The 21,199-nt window shown below is 39.2% G+C and overlaps 2 protein-coding genes across 3 annotated transcripts; both read right to left on the reverse strand.

The window, feature by feature from the left end:
* Positions 1-6,540: 6,540 nt before the first annotated feature.
* si:ch73-196l6.5 (riboflavin transporter 2) lies at positions 6,541-11,462 on the reverse strand. Its single transcript, XM_031733255.2, has 4 exons — positions 11,383-11,462; positions 8,116-9,141; positions 7,666-7,789; positions 6,541-7,531 (listed from the first exon to the last, which is right to left on the reverse strand). Exons 2-4 carry the CDS (start codon positions 9,123-9,125, stop codon positions 7,322-7,324), a joined length of 1,344 nt encoding a protein of 447 aa, XP_031589115.1. The 5' UTR covers positions 9,126-9,141; positions 11,383-11,462; the 3' UTR covers positions 6,541-7,321.
* Positions 11,463-13,066: 1,604 nt separating this feature from the next.
* slc52a2 (solute carrier family 52 member 2) lies at positions 13,067-20,322 on the reverse strand. Of its 2 annotated transcripts, XM_031733603.2 has the most exons (5): positions 20,080-20,322; positions 16,526-17,390; positions 16,319-16,442; positions 14,200-14,436; positions 13,067-14,105 (listed from the first exon to the last, which is right to left on the reverse strand). In XM_031733603.2, exons 1-4 carry the CDS (start codon positions 20,207-20,209, stop codon positions 14,227-14,229), a joined length of 1,329 nt encoding a protein of 442 aa, XP_031589463.1. In that variant the 5' UTR covers positions 20,210-20,322; the 3' UTR covers positions 13,067-14,105; positions 14,200-14,226. The 2 variants fall into 2 exon arrangements, with proteins under 2 accessions (XP_031589463.1, XP_031589458.1); XM_031733598.2 differs by having other exon boundaries at positions 13,067-14,436; positions 20,080-20,321.
* Between the last annotated feature and the right edge of the window lie 877 nt (positions 20,323-21,199).

Below are 21,199 nucleotides of genomic sequence, written 5' to 3' on the forward strand. Positions count from 1 at the left end.
ATGCTGTTGTTGAAGGTAACTAGGTCATGTCAGTCATGTTCCAGGTTACACATCATATACAAATCAGGTTCCAAGAGTGTAGTCGTTTACATATGTTATGAATGAACTGAAATGAATGGAGGGCAAAGGGTGCCTTTTATTATGGTAAAAGTAAAATATGAACTCTAAAGAAAATTGCTCAGTAAAAATATCTGTCAAGAAAAAATTAGACTTCTCAAAGCTTGATACATTGCATGTGTGTTTTTTCTAAGTCAGAATTAAATTTAAGGAGTGAAATAGTGAGTGACAGTGTTTATAAGTTCTTTATACTGAGTCTTACTATAGTTGTCAGTGTGTTTATTTTATGCGTTCGTGATAAACACACACTTATATATAAATTGGGGCGTTCGTGATTCAAACGTGTACTTTTGCCAACTCGCAGTATTTTTTATTGTATTTATTTTAGTTCTAACAACCAAATGCAGTGTTTATTTTACATACTGAATCCAAAATTCAGGGGGGGGGAAGTGTTTGTAGTGTGGGGTGGATGCCCGGATGATTCTAGCCCTCAGTGAGTTAACATTTAGACCTTGGCTTCTTAAGTTATGAGAGTGCCAGTTTAGGAAGCCAACGTATGACTGAGGACCTTTTTTTGTTATTTTACAAGGAAAATGTTCCAGATTAATGTCTGCATCATCGATGTAGTGGTTCATAGCTGTTTAACCATTTTTGCGGTGGCATTTCTTGCCAACAGATGTATTCATCAGTGTTAGGAAGGTTATAAGGACTATAAAGGTCAAGGTGAAAATAAAGAGAAAAGCTCCTTTCTCCTTTGGGCGAACTTTGAGAAACCTGACCATTGACTGTATAAAAAGGTGGATGCTGTGAAGTCATTACTTTGTCCATTTTGAAGTTTGAACTTTAAGTTTATAACTGATGTATCTTCATTTATCTTCATTTTCTTGATCCACAAGTGACCATGACTGTATCTCTGTATCATCTACTTAAGTTACTTCATGTTCACTTGTACGCTATGTACATTATATATGTAATTTGGTGTGTGAAATTCAACACACAAACATATTTGCACCATTTGACTGTGACTGTTGTGCTAGCTGCTGAATTCTTCAACTGTAAAAACCAAAATTCAGTATTCAGTAACTTTAACAACATCACAACACAACTGTGTAGCTTGAACAAGCTCTATAGCTAGCTGCTGCTGACATCATTTACAGTACTAAAGATGAATGGAGCTTTGGTGTCTAAAAGTACCCAAAACCCACATTTTTAATGGCCATCAGGGGCAATCCAATGTGGCTGCAAAAAGACTTATAGTCCTATATATGTCTATGGGAAAACTGCCCACTGCCCTGAGGCCAGCAAGCACTTTCCCGATGAGTTTATGGACTAGCTTCAAGACAGTGAATAAAACAATAAGTCCCTTTTGTGAATTATGGTGATTCTAAGTGTCAACAATGAGGATTATCCACAGCTAACAACCTGTTCATATATGGTTTCACAGTCAATGCCACCTTCACTGATGACATCCAGTTTTGAAATGCAGATACTGATGTTATGGTGGCTGTGACCATCTTTTATGTGTCTTTTGTGATGGCTCAAAATGAACCAGTGCTTCCTTTCTTCCCACTACCTAGCCAAGACGGTGAAATACACAGTGTTCCTCATTTTTTTCACATGTACACAATAAAAGAACAAATCATGTTGTGAATGGAAGTGTGCGAGTGTGGTATTTTTGTGGAGGCAGAAGAGACGCCAGAAAGAAATTACCCCCTAACTTTAGTAAGCTTGGTTAGCGATGCACATTAACAGATACCTGCAAAGTAATGGGGACATAAAATACTAGAATAACCATCCAAACATGATTTCGCCTGATATGGGAACAGCGATGTTAAAATCACAGTGGCTACATCTCTCATATAGGCTACATTTATCACACTAACAGAGAAACGTCATTAATATAAAGTGACATGATATAACCAGAAAAAAGAGGATATCAACAGAGGGAAAGAAAAATATTGATACTTTTTACAACAAATAAATGTTCTTGGAATTATCAGAGCTCTTACATGAAAGCAGAAATCAATCCTGCAACCATTAACTCCCTGACTCGTCCAGTGTTAACCAGTATCTGCTCTTCATTAACAAATGTGTTTGATTGGAGCTAAAAATAAACAAATAAATAACATAACCATTCATTTCCACAGCTGAAACATTTGTGATGCAGCAACATAAAATGTATATTCAGAAAGAAAAATAAAAGTACTGTTCTGAGTCTTGTGTGATAACCTGTGTGCTCCTTATAGTTCTTTCACTGCAGCAGGCGGAGGATTTCTTTCTCAGTTATGGTCCACACTGACGCCTTGTGGTCTGTGGGATTTCTGCTTTGCCTAACACAATACATCTCAGCGCTCAGCTGCTGGTTTCTTTACATTTGTTTTTCCTTTATATTTGAGAATGTCACAGCCTGTAATGTCACAAACATCCTTCACACTCTGCCAGTAGGAAAATCAGGACGTGTTTTGCTTGGCTGCCTTTAACCCACTTGTCGGCTTTTAGGGAAATCAGGTGTCATTTGTACTGTGTGCGCTGTAAAGTCTGTCATTTTTGTTGGCCTTCAAGCAGCAGCTTTACACACCTGGTAAGCACAGACTTTGAGTTTCAGTGTTATTTTGTTGTCTGATTATATTCATAAATGTCATCTCATGTCATGTCTGTTGTCGTCTTCTTATTTAAGCCTTATTTTTAAAGAAAAAGTTAATAATACACAGATTTTTAACTTCTTTTTGAAGTTCAAAGTCAATGAATAAAGTTGCATATGTTTTTTTTATTTCCTGGTACGACAACTAAGTTGAAACTGATGATGATTAAAACACATTTTATTGTACAGTAGGCATTTCTGTATTTATATAAAACCCTAGCATTTATATTACAACATATACACTTATTGGTCTCTTTATTAGGTACACCTGTTTAACTGTTCTTTGACGCAGATATCTAATCAGCCAATCACATGCCAGCAACTTGTCGAAATGATCAAGACCATCCGCTGAAGTTGAGAAGAAAGGTGATTTAAATGACTCTGAATGATGTATGGTTGTTGGTGCCAGACACGCTGGTCTGCTGGTCTTTCCCCATGAACATTTCTGGAATTTACAGAGAATGGTTTGAAAATAATAATAATAATAATAATAATAATAATAAACTTTATTTATAAAGCACACTTAAAACCAAGAGTATGCCAAGGTGCTTAACAAGTAACATAGAGAATAAAAGGAAGATAATAGAAAAAGGACCAAAGCAAGTACTAGGTATGCAAACAGATAGCTCCCACTGATACATAGGAAAGCAGCAGATATAGAACAAACCAGGAATTAAATGAGCATAAAAGTGCATAATACAAATCATAAAAGAAATGTTAACTAGAGGGAAAGGCAAGACTGAATAAGTGGGTTTTTAGTCGTGATTTAAACAGTGCAATAGAATCAGAGGTGCGGATATCAAGAAGGGTATTCCACAGTACCGGGGCAGCCAGAGCAAACGCACGGTCACCCCGAGACTTCAGCCCAGATCTAGGTTGCGTCAGAAGTAGTTGAGTGGCAGATCTAAGTGTTCTAGCAGGAGTATGTGGCTTGAGAAGTTCACTAAGATAACTCGGTGCTAATTTATTAATAGTTTTGAACGTAAGGAGTAATATTGAAAATGAAAAGATATGCCTTGTTATAATAATTAAGGCAGTGCTAAAGGGAAGGAGAAGAGGGAGGAGGTTTCAACTGCATAGTGTGCTTAATAGTGTTTGGTGAGTGGATATGTAAAACATTTGAATCTTTAAACCTCTTTTGGCAGCTTTTCACTGATTTTTCTTCTCTCTGTTTTGAACTACAGTCTGGTAAGATGGAGAATTTATCCAGCAATGCCACGTTCAACTCCAGCAAAGCTGACCAATGTGTTTTTGCACCAACTCACATAGCAATTCTCTCACTGATTGACATCTTTACTTTTATCATCGGGGAAGCAGTGGCAGGAAAACTGCTGTGGATCATCTTCACATCCAAAAAGGCTATAGATATCCTTAATTGTAATTTAGCTCTCTTCCACACTGTGCATTATTTTACATCCTTTGTTCATTTAATTTTCCTGTTTTTGCTGCCACAGTACCAGATAACACTACTCAAGGTTTTGCTTACCTACACACAAACAGGAGGCGCATCAAGTTTGGTTTTCATATGCATGGAGAGATACATTGCTGTGGTTTACCCCACATCTTACCATCTGCTGAATAAATACAAATTCAGGGAGATGTGTGCTCTGACAGTCTGGCTCCTTACTGCAGTTGCTGTTTTCATAAGTAATCTAGTTAATATCCCCTCTCGGACAGATGTGGTATTAAGAGCTATCCCACGTTTTCTGATGTTACTCAGTTGCGCAGTGATGATCTACTTCAACAGAAACATCTTGATAACGCTCATGAAATCAGCACCAGAAAAAGATGAGCTGCATCCTGCCAAGAAAAGAGCCTTCCTAACCATTCGAGCTACCACATTCATCAACTTGTCATGTTATATTCCAACAACCATATTGCAAATGTTCATCTATCTGCATCAACCTGCATATGACTGTTCACTAATACCTCTGTGTATGACATTATTGTCTATTGCAAGTCTCGGACATCCATTGTTTTACCTGTCAACCCAAAGGAAGCTGCGTCTCTGCTTAAAGAGAGAAATGAAAGCCAGATGACTGTCTATCAGTCCATTCTGGTCATTTAAACTCAAGTTAAGGGCATTTAGATAGATTGATAGACAGGTAGATGTATGGGAGGGAGATAGGTATAACAGTAAAGATGCAAGGAGCAGAAACAGTGAAAGTAGATACATTTAAATACCTGAGGTCAACCATCCAAAGCAATGGGCACTAGAGGGATGAAGATGGGAGTGCAGGCAGCGTGGAGTGGGTGGAAATGGGTGTTAGATATGAAAGAGGAATCTTTCAAGAGTGAAAGAGGTTTAAAAGATAGATGTCAGACCTGCTATGGTTTGGTTTACAGGAGTAAGCAGAATGGAAAAGATTAATAATTATTTCAGAGGGACAACTCAGTTTGAGTGCTTTGGAGACAATCTATCTATCTATCTATCTATCTATCTATCTATCTATCTATCTATCTATCTATCTATCTATCTATCTATCTATCTATCTATCTATCTATCTATCTATCTATCTATCTATCTATCTATCTATCTATCTATCTATCTATCTACCTAGATTCAGTGCAATGAAAAAGGACATAGAGAAGGCTGTTACAGAGGAGGATGCTAAGGATAGAGTAAGATGAAGGCAGAGGTTACCTAAAGCAAGGCAAGGAGCTGTAAGAAATATTCTCAGCTCCTTATTTAGAAATGTCTTTCTGTTAGCAAATGCAGAGATTTGTTTTCAATAGGAGGCCTTCTTTAAACTATTTAATGAACTGTGTGCTGTTTAATTGTTTTTTATATATTAATACACAATACACCGTGTGGGGTAAAATATTTTGTCTGTTAGTAACACAGGATGAATTTCAGAGTTGCTGTTCACCATAAATGTTCTTTTTTTGATTTGATTATGTCACAGCCTGATCTGTACTAATACTCACCTGTGTTGCTGACTTTGACAAGTAGAGAGGGAACGCTGAATGATCAGATTTCAGTACTCGCTATATTCATAAATGACTTTGTTCAGTTGTATAATATTTAATAGAACAGAAGTAATATTGTGCTGTTCCTGTACATTCACATGAAAATGGCCACAAGAAACTGTGTTGAGAGTCCTTCTGCTTTGCTTGCTGTTTTGATAATATCATGTAAATTTAGAGGAGCCGATATTTAAGTGTAGGTTGTCAGAATCATGTTGTATTTATAAGTTGTGTACTAAAATTAAATAAAAATCAGTTCATGTGCAGGTTGCTGAGAAAAGAGGTGAAAGCAAAGTTTTTTTAAAAAAGAAATTGTTGCTTTAATGTAATAATTATATGTTATTTATGTAATATTGTACACGGCATGACTAAAAAATGTTATTAAAAACCAATAAAAATATTACATTGCTTAATCATTACAGTAGTCACTACAATAAAACCACAAACTGAAGCAGTAAATGTGCTTCCATCTCTCTGGGACTAACTTTACTCCGTTAATTACACAGCAGCAGTTCTATTGGCGCTCTGCTCCTGCAAAAAAAACCCTCCTTCATTGTTAAAAGTAGTTTATAACTGGCAAGACTGAATGGTTTACAGCTGTTTGGCTCTGTCCTGTAACTCCTCCCTGTCCTCCTCAGAGCCGAGCCCCACACATTTCTGCTTCATAATAAACGCTGGTATTTTGATGAAACAGAGCAGAACTTCATGTGGAGAGTCAGAGGGGGAAAACAGGAGGATCCCAAACACCTACAATAGATGCATTTTGTTTCAGAGACAGCTAAGTTGGCTTTTACAGCCAGCCAGTGGATTTGCAGTGTTTTTGGTTTTGACCCACAAAAAATCGGTGTACAATAAGAAATTCTCAGTGTTTCTTGTTTCAGCACTTCCCACACATTTTATTTGACTTCTTTCTCGTGTCACAGCGCTCACATGCAAAATTGAAATGTCTCTCGAAATGCTGCTGGTAATAGAGCTGTGTCAGTGTGATAGATTGTCTGTGGGTTACGGTATCTAACAAGTACCTGATCATACGTCATCTGCATGATGTTTCTACACAGCATTCAGATCAGCTGTTACAGTACACACCGACAGGACCACACAGGCCCAGCAGTTTGTAGCAGAAGAGTTCACCGAGATGGTTCGGAGATAAGTAGCTCACACATCAGGTCTGCTGGCTTTTGGCTGCTAATTTGCGCTGCAGTCGGCAAAATAATGGTTATTATTTAAATTAGTGCATGGATCACCTGCTGAACACCCGTACGCACTTCTGTGTGATTGTGGCTAAGTTGCCCCATTTAATATGGCTCAAAGTTTGTTATTATCCCCACTTTTAAACATCATTTATAGCGCACTGCTCATGCTCCAGAACAGTGAAAATCCCAAAACTGTTATCAGACAGAAGATCAGCCGAACTAACTGAAATAAGATTCTGGCATTCAGACTAACTCAGACTAACTAGCTCTGTTGACCTGTCCCACGTGACCTAAAGCTGTTCAAATTACATAAATGAACATCATACTTATCTGGATCAATACATGCATACATGTACTCGTTGGATAGCAAAAGCAGGAATATATAAACTGATTTTCCTCATTTCACTCACAAACATGCGAGTCATTACTGAGTCTGTTTCCAGTGTCTTCTTTGTGACTTCATTCAGGAGCATTTTGTGTTGCACGGGTCTCCGGATGAAAAGTAGTCGTACACACTGACCAGAGGAAACATGGTCACAGCTCCCAGCAGAGAGCCCAGCTGCACTACAGCTCCACACCACACGAGGGCGCTGTGGCCTTCATCACGAAGGATCACCCCAATTATCACCTTCACATAAGACAGCGTGAGAATAAAGAGGACCCAGGCCAACACCTGAGGAAGAGAAGTAGGTGAGTGCTGCTGTGTATAAGCTTTTCTGCTTAGCACAAGGTAAAGAAGTGCAACTTGTCTCCCAGCAGGAAACACTGTTAATCGTTTAAGTAACAGAAGTCTACCAGTGCACTCACAATGATAACACCACCTGAAGTATCATTAACCAGCAGTGGGCATGGACTCAGCACTGCCATGATCATTATATAAACTCCAACTCCAGTGCCAATCACTGTGAGGGCTCCCATGAAAAGCAGGGATCTGTGAAATGAAACAAATTACATCACGACTGCAGTTACAGATGCTCTAAGGTTGATATAATGTGGCACAAACATGTGAAACTGTGGGGGAGGGGCTAAATGAACTATAAAGGAATTTGACATTAGTTGTGCTTAAACAGAGAAAACGCTAAGTAGCATTAGAAAAATATAAAAGTGTCTACTGTAATAGCGTTTAAGCAAGTTTTATTCAAACATTTTCTTTTTCCATTATTTTTGCATTAAAAACTATGGAGAATATGAAAGAGTGCTGAAAGTTTATTATTATTTTAGCATTTACCTTGTTAAAATTGCCAATGGCACACTTACCTGATTGGTAAGAACATGGCGATGAAGCATGCCAGAGGGTTGGACAACGCAGCTAAACTGGCCGACAGGTGGTAGGCGTTGTTCCCGTATGGCATGCACGAGTAGGACTGCACCGAGGGAAGAACCGTGTTGCTCAGAGCGTTCACCCAGGCCAGAATCCCAAAGATATAAAACACCTCCATCCAGCTGTAAGAGCCGGTGCCAAAGCTGCTTCTGGGCTTCTGGTTTTCTGGTCTGAAAGGATCCATCATCGGCTTCTGCTCGACCAACTCCCTGTTTTTTGTTTTTTGTTTCACTCCGTTGGTGTATTTGCTGTTTGGCTGCTCCCTGGCCACAGATGGATGGTAGTTCAGGAGCAGGAAAGCCCCCAGGCACACCAGCATCATGGCGCTGAGGAAGAAGAAAAACACCTCAGTCGAGAAGTTTGCAGGCTGATACTGGGCCTGGAGGTCAGAGGTCACTGAACCGTTGGGAATGTTGAGGGTGTAGTTCACAGACTGTGTGCTGTTTATGCAGTGGACGAGCCCTACACCTTGGATTAAAGCCACAAGAGACGGCAGCAGGCCACTCACACCCTCCCCGATGTAGTAGGTGGTCAGATACTGAGACTTGAGACGCATCATGAAGGGCAGGAAGGTGACGGAGGAAGTGCAGTCAACAGCAGCGAGGAAGAAAGTTAAAACAAGGAGAGGCACGCTGCGAGCCACACCTGCTACAACCACAGTCTCCTTCCAGAAGAATCCCAGCAGGAAAGTTGCTACAGTGCCCAGGCCGATGATCACATATATGACAGCTGTCTCGTTCAGAGCACCTGGTCGGAAACGATGCATCAGAGTGACGAAGAGAGGCCCGATGTTGGCCATCTGGATGATGACTGAGAGGTAGGAGGGCAGGTACCAAGCCTCCGGGATCTGGGGGACAATCAGAGGCAGCTCCACCCACAGACCATTGATGGAGACCCAGGAGCCCATACCGAACAAACATGCCAACAGGTGAGTGAGAAGGGACATGTTGCCAGGTGGGTTTCTAGAATGAGACAAACAAGATGTTTAAAGTAGACCTTACTTATTTTATCTATAATGAAATCTCATATTAAACAATAAAATTTGTTGACACAGAACATTAGCTGTTGTGTTTCATTCTAGCTTATTTAACTAATAGACCTCAAATCTAAACTGCTGCCTTTTCTATCCACGCTCTTAAAGGTTTTCTGGGTTCAGCACCTAGAATTCCGAAATGATGTAAGGATATCTGTAATCACTCATATTATAAATTATATAGATACCATATAATATATGTATAGATGATTTACTCTACACAGGGAACATTATTAATGAAAAAAACATAATAAAATCAGGAAGGAACATCTCAAAAACTGCATTTACCATAGTGGACACCTCAGCCTAGCTCAGAATTGTCCCCATATACTCTAATGTTAAACTATAGTTCTTATACAGTGTCATGCAGTATTGTGCAAAAGTTGTGCTTGAAAAATGGGCAAAGGTGGACTGATCATCTAATTGCTCTTTGGTACCATAATGCTATTTTGTCTCTGTTGTGTTGTTGATATATTTCATAGATTCAAGTAAAGAAACGAGAACAAATGATGTGTTTTTGCGATAGCCTGCTAGTAACAAAGTGCCTAAAGATACAAGCTAAAAATGGTTCTTTGCTAACTTGGCTGTGTTGCAAAGCCAAATCACTGGTTCATCCTTTGATGTTTGTTTTTTTTAATGCATGAATGCGTCATAGGTCTAGGACTGTACTGAAGATTAGTGAAAAACCAGCCAATGTCCAGAGAAAAAGACCTGCAGAAAATTTGGAGAATTATTGCTCAAGACCACAAGTCTGACTGCTTGGAAGCAAAATGCAGAGAAATGACCCAAGACTTCTTTTTTTTTAAGACACTGATTTTGGCCTCTGTGGGTTATTTTCCTCTTCATAACAACTATAACAGTGGTGATTTTTTAATAACCTATTTATTTGAATATTGATGAAGTCTGAAACTGGGACCTTTGCTTTCTTGAGTGTATTGCACTCATTGAGCTGGACCCCTTGAATGTGTTTGTGCCTTTTAGAACATTTTTCATTAAGTTAATATAATATGGACTAATACATGTATGCTTTTTTAGTCTTGTATTTTAGTTTGTTACTTAGCACTAATTAGCAGGCTTCTGTGGCCTGTGATGCACCCTCATGGATAAACCCCTGCCTTACATTTAAAGATGCAAATGCCTCCCTCAGCATAACAGAGTACACTACAGTCTTACTGTAAATGTCATATATTTGCTTTTATTTGTCGCCTGGCTTTGTGAAAAAGAGGTTTTACTGTTTTTCACAGGCAAGCTTTAAGGTGTTGAGGTTCATAAACTAAATGCATTTGAACTCAGTTGTGCAGATGATGTCTAAAACCATCAGAGGCGATTATTAGTTCATTATATGGTGGGGACAAAAAGTTTAACCATAAAGTATTAAGACTTGGTTTGAGGTTATGATTAGGATCAAACTTGGCAAGCAGTGGTTCCAGTTAAAGTAATGCATGGCCTTTTATGTTTATTTGACTGTTCCGATAGCTCTCATGGAGAAAATACTTTATTGGCTTAGATGTGTCATTCCATCTGCAAAGAACTGGAAATAATTAAACTGAATAAAACCATAAGATTCCAGATCTGATAATGTGTCACCATCATGAAGCATCCCAGTAAAGGTCCAGCACTTAACTACTGGGCTAATGTTTACTCCTATTTTAAGGATCTTATCTTTTCATTGCTGTGCTATAAGCCATTGTTTTATTCAGACAGTCACTTCTGTGAGATGGAACAAGTTACATGCAAAGTGCAGCGTATAAGAAGATGTTTTAATAGTCTGGCTTAAATCTGAGTCAGATATGAAACATACAGCAAAGAAAACACGACCACCTACCGCACTGTGATCTATTACATAACCTGAGAAAACATCTGACCAGTGCATTGTTTATTTAAACAGAAACTTCATGCAGTGGAGACACTGATCAAAGAAACTGTAAAATAATAGTTTGAAACCACTGCTAAGTGCTACAACAGACAGTCCTCCAAGTCCCTGAATTTGTTCCTTTACCTCATGAACAGATTTTTTTTTAAAGTCAAATAGTCTCAAAATAAACTATTCTGAATAAATGGCTATGTGTATAATACAAAATAAATAAATTAAATTAAATTATGTTTTTTAAAACAATTTTTACATACTTTCAACATTAAAATCCGAATATATATCGCTGCAGATACTCACAGGCAGTTTGGTGGAGTTGTTTGAAGAACTCTGCAGACACAAAGAAAAGGAGAAGCCAAAGTCCTGCTCAGTAAACTGTGTGTGTGCGTGTGTGTGCGCCAAAGGATTAAATCCTGCTTGGGGCGGGTGGGTGTGTGAGCATGTAACCAACCATGACACACGTTGGGTTAACTGATCATTGTCCTAAATTTACATATCTTCACTGTCAGGGCTTTTGCATCATCACATGTTAGGATTTTAAGTCACAGCAACTGTTTCTTTTGCCTTGAAGCAATCATTGATTCGGCACTCAAGAATCTACAGAATTCATTAATTCTGCTTAAGGGGATCATGGGAGCGGAGGGGAAAATGGGTGTTTACGCGGCTGAGTTACAAAAACTGCTTGAAAAACGAGTGTTGTAACTTTATGTAATAAGGCGGTATTTGCTAATTTTATTCATCAGCTGATTTTCTGATATTAATTTAAAGCCGGGGTTCTCAAAGTGGGGCCCACGAGAAAAAGGTGGCCCATGGCAACACTTTATGTGGTCTTTGGGAAAAGCAAGGGAAGAATGCACTCTACTGTACACTCATTTCATTTATCTACAAGTCATGCATTACAAAGGGCTGGAGGATGAGAAGGGAGCCTTTAAACCCTGCTTTAAAGGAACCGCTTTACATTTGCACACACCAACGTGAATGCCTCTCATCCTTCAGCTGTTAAAACCACAATCTGGCTTTTTTAGTAGCTTCAGGTTTATTTCACATTTTGAAATGAAATCATTTCAGTGGTTAGTATTGTTACTGTTCTAATTTTTCCCAAGCAGCTGGTGGTGGCATCAACAGGAGTTGAATTAGATAAATTATTAAAGGTGGATGGCCAGACGATAGTTAGAAGCTGCGTGTGAATTAAGTGCGTGACAGGTTCATGAATTGACACTGGATGGATATGTCCAAACCTGGTGGGGAAAAGGGATAATCCCTCCACACCACTGCAGCAGTTTACTGACCAAAGGAGCAAAATGCAACATTGTATAACTGGACACCTGATTTACTGAATTTGACCAACGTACTTTCTTTATTTGGCAAAGTGAATGTGGATAAAAGCTCAAAGCCATCAGCTGTGTGCCTATAAAATATGGAAATAAATTTCAAGTCACTTTAGTATTCTTACATTGTTAAAATAAATGTTTCATTGCAGTTATCCAGTGTTCTACTTTACAGTCTGTTTTGTATTTTTGTTTTCACTGCTGTTCTGTAAGTATCTGCGGACAGGATGGCGGCTTCCACAGGCGAGCGCTGCAAATCTGTAGCAGCCAAAGAGGTTACACACCTTTTCACACACACACACACACACACACACACACACACACACACACACACACACACACACACACACACATTTTTCCCTTGGCAACTGGTGATTGTCTCAAACCCTGTGTGACTGAAGCCTAATGTTAGCTACTGTCTCTACAACTATGCCAGATGTGCAAATTATTTTAGAAATGATGTTTATATATGGCACAAAGACATTTAACATTTTAAAAGTTGACTGCTTCATAGTCACACAACATATGAGTGTAGATGACTTATGTTTAAAAAAAAAAAACCCTTTCCAGAATAAACTGCAAGCTCAAAAATACAAAACACAAAAACCAAACTGTCCTCAATACTGATATTTTAAAACAACAAAGAGCAGTTTTACCCATGAACAGTTTTATTCATAACATTGTTATACAAGACAATGTAAAAAGAAGAATAAAACAAGATCCATGAATTACATAAATGGCAAATTCAATCCATTTGAAATTACCAAATAACATTTCATTGGTATTAAAACAAAAGCCCAGAATTACATCGAAATCCTCAAGGCAGCTTAACAGATGTTCTTCCTGTGTAAGCTGAAGAGTTTAATAAAGCTGATGCGGTGTAGCAGCATGGTTAGTAAAATGACATTAACTGCATGTCAAAGACGCAAAATCATTAGTTTAAGGACTTAGAAAAAAAAATTCCTTATTCACTGATTAGTGACTGTCAGGCATGTATCGTTCCCTTAAGATAACATTATCCCAAATGTCAAACTTAAATCTAAAGAAAACTTTCCATCCATTTCTTCCACTTATCCAGGGCCAGTTTGCAGAGGCAGCCGCCTAAGCAGAGAAGCCCAGACCTCCCTCTCCCCAGTCGCCGCCTCCAGCTTGCCCAGGAGAACACCAAGGTGTTCCCAGTTCCCACAGTGGATCTGACTGCAAAAACTTACTTCAATATAAATTCTACCATTTTCATGAGGAGCTTAACAGAAAATCACAATCTGTTTAAAAAAAATCAATTCATGGCATAAAAAGGAGGTAGCAAAACATCTGAATATAAAATAAAAAATGAATGCTGCCTTTCTACAGTGAAAGACTGTAGTTATTGAATCATTCGGTTCAGGATCAGTACATGAGGACGAACAAGTTAGCCGTTGTGTCTGAGTGCAAAAACCTTTCACATGATACTTGTGATGGGAAAAGTCCATCAGCAGCTCCTCTGCTGCGATAAACAACCTGAACTACAAAGGTTCATTATAAAAAACACAAAGCACTTTAGAGGTTTTACAGCATCATATGCATTTTACGTCCCCCATGGCCAATCCTGCAACACAATGCTCCCATTATTGGGGAATGTTTTTACTTCCACAGACTTGAGACCTCTGAATCAGGAGAGGTTGCCTCATGTGAGGCATGATCCTCAAGAAGAAGTAGCTGCAAGAAATACACATTACATCTTTCAGGAACCACAAAAACAGAATTCATTTGGCCATTTCCCATGTGGAAGGAACGAGAGGTGTGCGCTTACAGAAAAACTGCACTGATTTCACTCCTGCTAACTGCATTCTTGGACACATTCTTGGCCTCTGGTGAACACGTTGTAGATGTTCACCAGAGGAAACATGACGAGAGCTCCTATAAGAGAGCCGGCCTGGATGGAGATGCCACACCACAGCAGGGCGGCGTGACCCGCCTCGTGAAGCAACGTACCGATCACCACCTTCAGATAGGAAAAGGCACCAGTGAAAATAATCCAGGAGATGACCTGTAGGGGGCACAAATGGGCAGGTGAAATCAGTGAAGGATATTAGCAGATTTAAAAACAGAAGAAAACGTGATGGGACTGAGGGAGTGTGGGCCTCTAAAGATCTGTTGTAACTCCTATACACTCCTGTCTACAATTCTGTCTGCTTATAAAGGCATTTGGATTCATTTTCAGAGGTAAAGTTGTACCAATGTACTGCTTTGCTTCATAAATTACACTGACTGAGGAACTGGGTGCACGTGAGTGTAATTTACACTCCTATAATCACCGATCGGCACATCAATAGAACCTGCTCCAAGTATCATTACTGAGCAAGCAACAAGATTTCACTGATTGTGAGGTTTTATGACACTAAAGCAGCTAGCAGGCTATATTTAAAGCTCACTATAAAGATGGGCTGTTATTCTCAGGAAGCTGTCATTAGTAGACTTCTTAATTACGACTATTAAAGGTCGAAAAAGTATTCAGTACAAGTTCAGGGGTAAAATTTAAAACAATTTTTATACAAGATGTATCACAGCAAAACATGCAATGTGATGACTATGTATAGGAAAAATGTTTAAATAAATAAAAACATGCAGAAATGTTAAATATGAAGTGAAAAAAATCTCTTGGGATTTTTGATTCTTAAACACAAAGACAACTGATCATTCTGTACTAAATAATGCAGGTCTGCAACCAAAAAACTGCATAAGATTTTTGCCTGTTTCTTATAGATTTTCACTGAAACCAGGAAAAATATCTTTAAAATTCCATCACGTCAGTTTTTTAGTTTAATTATGTGTACAATTTCCCTTTTTAAACTGAAATCTGGTGTCTTATACTTGAGTCAAAAAAACATATCCAATAATGATTTCTTACATTAATTTAATATTTCTAAGCGTGAGACTCAAGAGAAATGCAAGTAGAAAATGTGAGGAATTGAGGGGGGTCAGTAGGAGGGGGAGGGTACGGTGGGTTTGGCGGTGTGAGGAGCTCAGATGATCACGTCCCAACAGGTTTATTTTGTTCATAGCGAAAGGTAAGAAATCTCAGAAAAATTATGCATGGTTAATTTTAATAAAATATTGATTTTTTTCATCGCTGTTGTGCTTTTTTAATGTAAACTCCTCATGTTTTGCAAAACTGTACATGATAGAGGGAAGTGGAGATCATTTTTGGATTCAGCACCATAAAAAAACATAAAATTTAACAAAAATATCCCATGCAGCTGAAATTTTTTATTATTTTTTTTGCAGACCTGCATAATCAAAGGCTCTATGAAGGCACTCTTTAACCTTAATATTTCTAGTTCCTAGTTTGCTCTGATGTAGCGGTTTGTACATTCACCTAAAAAGGAAAAGATCCTCAGGGAGGAGACACAAATCCCTTTGAGGATTGAATCAGAAAGGGCTTGATGACATTCCCTAAAAATACTAGTATAAATGTGGGAATTCGTTTTCTTTCTTTATATAAAATCAGCTTTATTTTTATTTATCATGCCCATTTAGAAATATTTATCCATTGTTTTTATACTATAGATATTAACTAATTTTATTTAAATGTTAAGCTTAAAAATAGTAATTTTGATTCATTTATTTATGTTTAAATAAATAACTCAAATTGCTCAAGTTTACAGCTCCTAACTGAGAACCACAGCCTACGTAAGGAGCCAAGATGGCCACCACTTCCAGAGGATCGTTCCCTTCCCCATCACCCAACCAACATTTGTTGTATCTATAAACAGCTTTGTTTGCCAGATTATTTCTGCTGAAATAATAAACACAACATCTACTCTTTGTTCAAAGTTGTGTTTGTGGCTGCGTACGACATTTTCAGGATGTGTCTCAGCCTCCTTGACGGGATGTAACACCCCAGCCCAGAAATAAATGAGCCCACTCACCACTAAAGCCACACCAGCATGGCTTCCTAGGAGCGGCGGGCAGGGGCTGAGGGCTGCTAACGCCATGAGATAAGCAGCAAATACGCCACCCACCAAAGCCAAAAATCCCAGAGGTGTAGAGGATCTGCAAGAGACAAGTTTTCATGAGAAGAAGTCTAAATATAACAATGAAATCTCACAAATAAGTCTTTATTTCTGTGTTCTCACCTGAGGACAACGAACATGGCCAGAAAACACGCTACGGGATTCGCTATGTTTCCAAGGACCACAGAGAGGTGGAAGGTCATGGTGCCATAGGGCAGGCAGGAGAAGCTCTGCACAGATGGGAGGACTCCATTGGTGAGGGCGTTGGAGATGGCGAGCAGCACAAGCAGGAAGATGTTTCGTGGTGTCCAAAATGTCTGAGCCGGTGGCTGTTCCTCCACCTGCACCTGCTCCTCAGACACTGGCGTCCCTCCGTTGTACAGCCGGTGCGTCTCTTCTTCATCCTTTGCTGCTGCACCACTGTCAGACTCCTGCGGTGGCGGTGGCAGTGAACCCTGCTGTGACTCTGACGGTCTTCGCGTCAAAGCCAGGAAACTCAGAGCAGAGATCGACAGCATCACAAACAAGAACCAGAAGAAATTCTGGGCGGGAAAGTTCTCTTTTAAATACTCTGGTTGCACTGTGCTGTTCACAGTTTTACACTCCAGCTTGCCAACACCTTGTCCCAACGCCACAATACAAGGGAACAAGGCGCTGAAACCCTGACCAATGAAGAAAGTGCGGATATACTGAGGTGGGTACCGGAACATGAAAGGCAGAAAGGTCACGTTGGACGTACAGCAAACAAACGATAACACAAAAGTCAAGACCAGGAATGGTACGGATCTCTGCTCTCCTGCCACCGTGACAGTGTGGCACCAGAAGATGGCCAGAAAAGCGGACGCCACCACTGCCAGTATCTGGATGCAGTGGATGGCGAGGCGTTCGTTTAAGCGCCCAGGAGCACAGTGGTGTGTGATGGTCACTGCTATTGGTCCCAGGTTCCCAAATGCTATAAGCACTGAGAGGTAAGCAGGCAGGTTCCAGCCTAAAGGAGAAGCAAAACAAACAAGTTAAAGTACTAAGATCTCAATAAGAACACATTTTTACAATTTGGTTTAATAAATGTGTTTTGATTCTTTTGAATTCATATTTGTGTTCTTTTAAAAAAAAATAAGGACATCACATTATTCTGCTGATCTTAAGGTGCTTTTTAAAAACAATTTTGTGCATGTATGTTTCTATTAAACGATGCTAATCTGTTTTTATTGCATCGAGAGTTATTTTGTTATAGAGTAATGCTGTGACCTACTCCCCGAGTACACAGTAAGTTCAGCATTGTGAGTTTGCTGCCCTCATCAGGCAGTAAACTCATAATAAAATAACTGGTATTCACTATGCGTTTGTTTGTGGTTTCTTGTTAACGAAAAGGTGTCCTTTGGATAACCACAAAGACATTGAATGCCTATAAACAACAAACCTCTGACCAGTGAAAAGTGGACAAGTGTAAGTAAGCTGGATATGAGCCAGTCTGACAGAATATTAGCCACTTTCAAACATAACGGCAACACAGGAAATTCGTAGTTTGCGTTTTTTGGTTTGTTTTTTCAGATTGGCCCCAATATGTGTCAAACAGAGGAATGCATTTGTGAAAATTTTACCCAAGTGATGATTGAGAACTTTGAGTTTTAGATCAAGATGACACTTAGGCTGTAATAAAGTTTAGTTATAACTAATATGCAGCTGTGTAACATTTATTAAAAACCGCGGTTATGTTCACACCTCAGTTTTGACTTTGAGTGGATGAATAATTAAACAATTTGTTTAAAAAAAACTAAACAAACATAGACCTGGTCTCTTGATCATTACTGGGTCATAAAACTCCTACAAATATGCCATGCACCCACTCAAGTTTTCCTATAAATATCACCCCACGATGAAGCACTTAATTATGACAGTATATCGTTGGGCTAATATACTGATATTATACATTCACCAGTCACTTCACCATGCAAGTACTGGGTTGGATCCCTTACTGCCCTTAGAATTCATGCATGCTGGAAACATTTCTCACAGAGTTTTGGTCCATATTGACATGATAGGATCACACAGCTAATGCAGATTTGTCAGCTGCACATCCTTGACGAGAATCTCCACCACATCCCAGATGGACTCTCTTGCACTGGGATCTGGTGACTGGAGGCCATTAGAGTACAGTGAACTCACTGTCATGTTCAAGTAAACAGTTTGAGATCATTTGAGCACTGTGACATGACGCATGACTCGTCAGAAGATGGGTATACTGTGGTCATAAAGTGATGGACACAGTGAGCAGCAATACTGAGACTGTGGCATTTAAATGATGCTCAGTTGGTACTAAGAGACCCAAACTTTGCCAAGTAAATATCCCCAACCTTATTACACCAGCAGCCTCATTGATGCAAGGCAGAATGGATCCATGCTTTCATGTTTTTACACCTAAGTCGGACCCTATCTTTCAGATGCAGCAGAAATTGAGACTCATCAGATGAAGAAACATTTTCCAATCTTCTGTTGTCCAGTTTTTTTTGACCCTATGTGAATTGTAGACTATTCCCAGACAACAGGAGTATCATCCAATGTTGTTTTGGCTGCTGTAGCTCACCTGCTTCAAGGTTTAAAGTGTTGTGCGGCTGCTGAGCTACACAGTGGACAGCTTTTCACTTTTGAACCATTCTCTGGAAACTCCAGAGATGTTCATGGGGAGACTTCCAGTAGATAAGCAGTTTCAATTCAGTGACACCAACAAAGGCACTTAAATCATCTTTTTTTCCTCCATTCTGATTCTCAGTTTGAACTTCAACATCACTTTTACCATGTTTACATACCTGAATCCAATGAGTTGTTGCTATGTGGCTGGCAGCTGAACAGGTGTACCTAACAAAGTAACCACTGAGTGTACATAGGTAAATGAGTAAATCTATAGGCACCATTTGGTTTGCACCAGGCAATGTGGAAAAATAGTAAAGTATGCAAAATTGCAGTTATAAGTAAACAAACATCTAAATATATACAACGTGGCTTCAGAAAAATAATGGAATAATAAAGCTTACCTTTCAATCTATTACTATTTTATTATTTACCTGACAAACGTATAAAGAAGCAATTTGGTAAAACATAGTTAAAATGTGCAGAGTAATCTCTAAACTTGTAACTGTGCACGGCCACAGCTGTTGTACAGATCATCTGTTATAGTTATTTTTCAATTTTGGTGGTGAAAAGTTCCAAAAAAATCAAATTATAGAGACCATGGAGTAAATGTCGGGCCTCAGAAATAATAGTTTAAATGTATAACACTGAAGCATTTCAATGTTAATGCAGGAGTTATAACTACATAACATTGGATATAACGGCCTATAAAATATACTGGAGATAATGATGACAGGTTTAGCAGTTTAGTATGTGAAGTCTAAACCTGCACATTAACAACAGCTCAGGAACAAATTAAGTAAGAGCGCGATCTCTTAAAACGCTCGAAAACACAACTACATTTGAACGCTACACCTAACCAATTTTGAATGCAAAGACTGATAATGTAACAATTGGTTTGAACTAGCTGTTATTGTTCACCACCGCCTCCAGAGCCTATATAATAAAACCAATGAACTCAAATAACGTGTAAACGCTGTGAGGGATTAGTAGGGGAAAGGTCAGAGCGGGGAAGCGTGGGGTTGTTGGTGGAGCTTCCTACAACCTACCTTCGGGCAGCACGCCGACAATCACCGGGAGCTCGACCCACAGACTGTTGACAGAAATCCAGGAACCCATGGCGAACAGAGCCATGAGCCCGTGGCTCACCGCGGCGCTATTCCACCACCCGCCGGACATGGTCGCGTTTAGTCCGGCTAATTCAACAGAGAAACGCTAGTAAAACGCTCAGCTTGTGTCCAACGTGTTCCTCCATACGTCCCTATCTGGGACTCGAAACAGAGGACGCTTACGCAAAGTTCCTCCCCTTCGGCTGCCTTCGGGGCCGCTCGGAACTTTAATAATCAGTTTAAATTTTTTCATTTCGGCTTTTACGTGTTTCAATTTTGCATTTTTTCAAATTAAGCAAAGCACACATTACACACTAGGTTCGCCGCCAAGTTGTATCGTGAATTGTAAAGGCGGTTTATGACCTCTAAGTCATTTTTAATTACCGCACTCTGGTATGCTGCCATTTCCTACAGCACCGCGTGTTTTCCCTATTCTTACAGTGGTTCTCTGACACATACAAGCTCCTGCTTTTAAAGCAGCGTTTAATATAACACATTTGGAGCGTATTCATACGCGATAAGGAATTCTCTACATTCCGACAACAGTGAAGGCACCATCTTGAACAGCCTTGGAGTTCTCTCATTTGCGATCCAGCGGGCAACTCACAGACGGCTCATTGTAAACAACTGTTACCTTTAAAATAATTAAAGGGGGGTTACTTGTTTTTTTGTGGCAAGTTAACACTGATTGTTGCTTAAATTGCGACACTATCTCCCTCTACTTTAACAGCTAATTAGATTCATTACAGCCAAACAATGGGCTTTGCTGCTCTTCTCTAGCATTTTAATAATTAAAAAAAAGAGAGAAGATCCCAATACTATGACTTTCGATACAGCAATGCCACTGCCACCCTGTTTTTTTGTGTGTGTGGTGTTTATTTAGCTTTAAATAATTTAGATTTATTTAACCCTTTATGTTGTTTTGTGTTCTGAGTTTAAGGTTAAAACAATAAATACAATGATTTTGTTTATAGTGAATTCAGAAAATGGATCCAGCAGACCCAAACACCACACAAGGGTTAAAGGACAAGGGGGCGCAAGACTTTATGATCATGAACTC

The sequence above is a fragment of the Oreochromis aureus genome, linkage group 22, assembly GCF_013358895.1.
Source record: "Oreochromis aureus strain Israel breed Guangdong linkage group 22, ZZ_aureus, whole genome shotgun sequence".
NCBI lineage: Eukaryota > Metazoa > Chordata > Actinopteri > Cichliformes > Cichlidae > Oreochromis > Oreochromis aureus.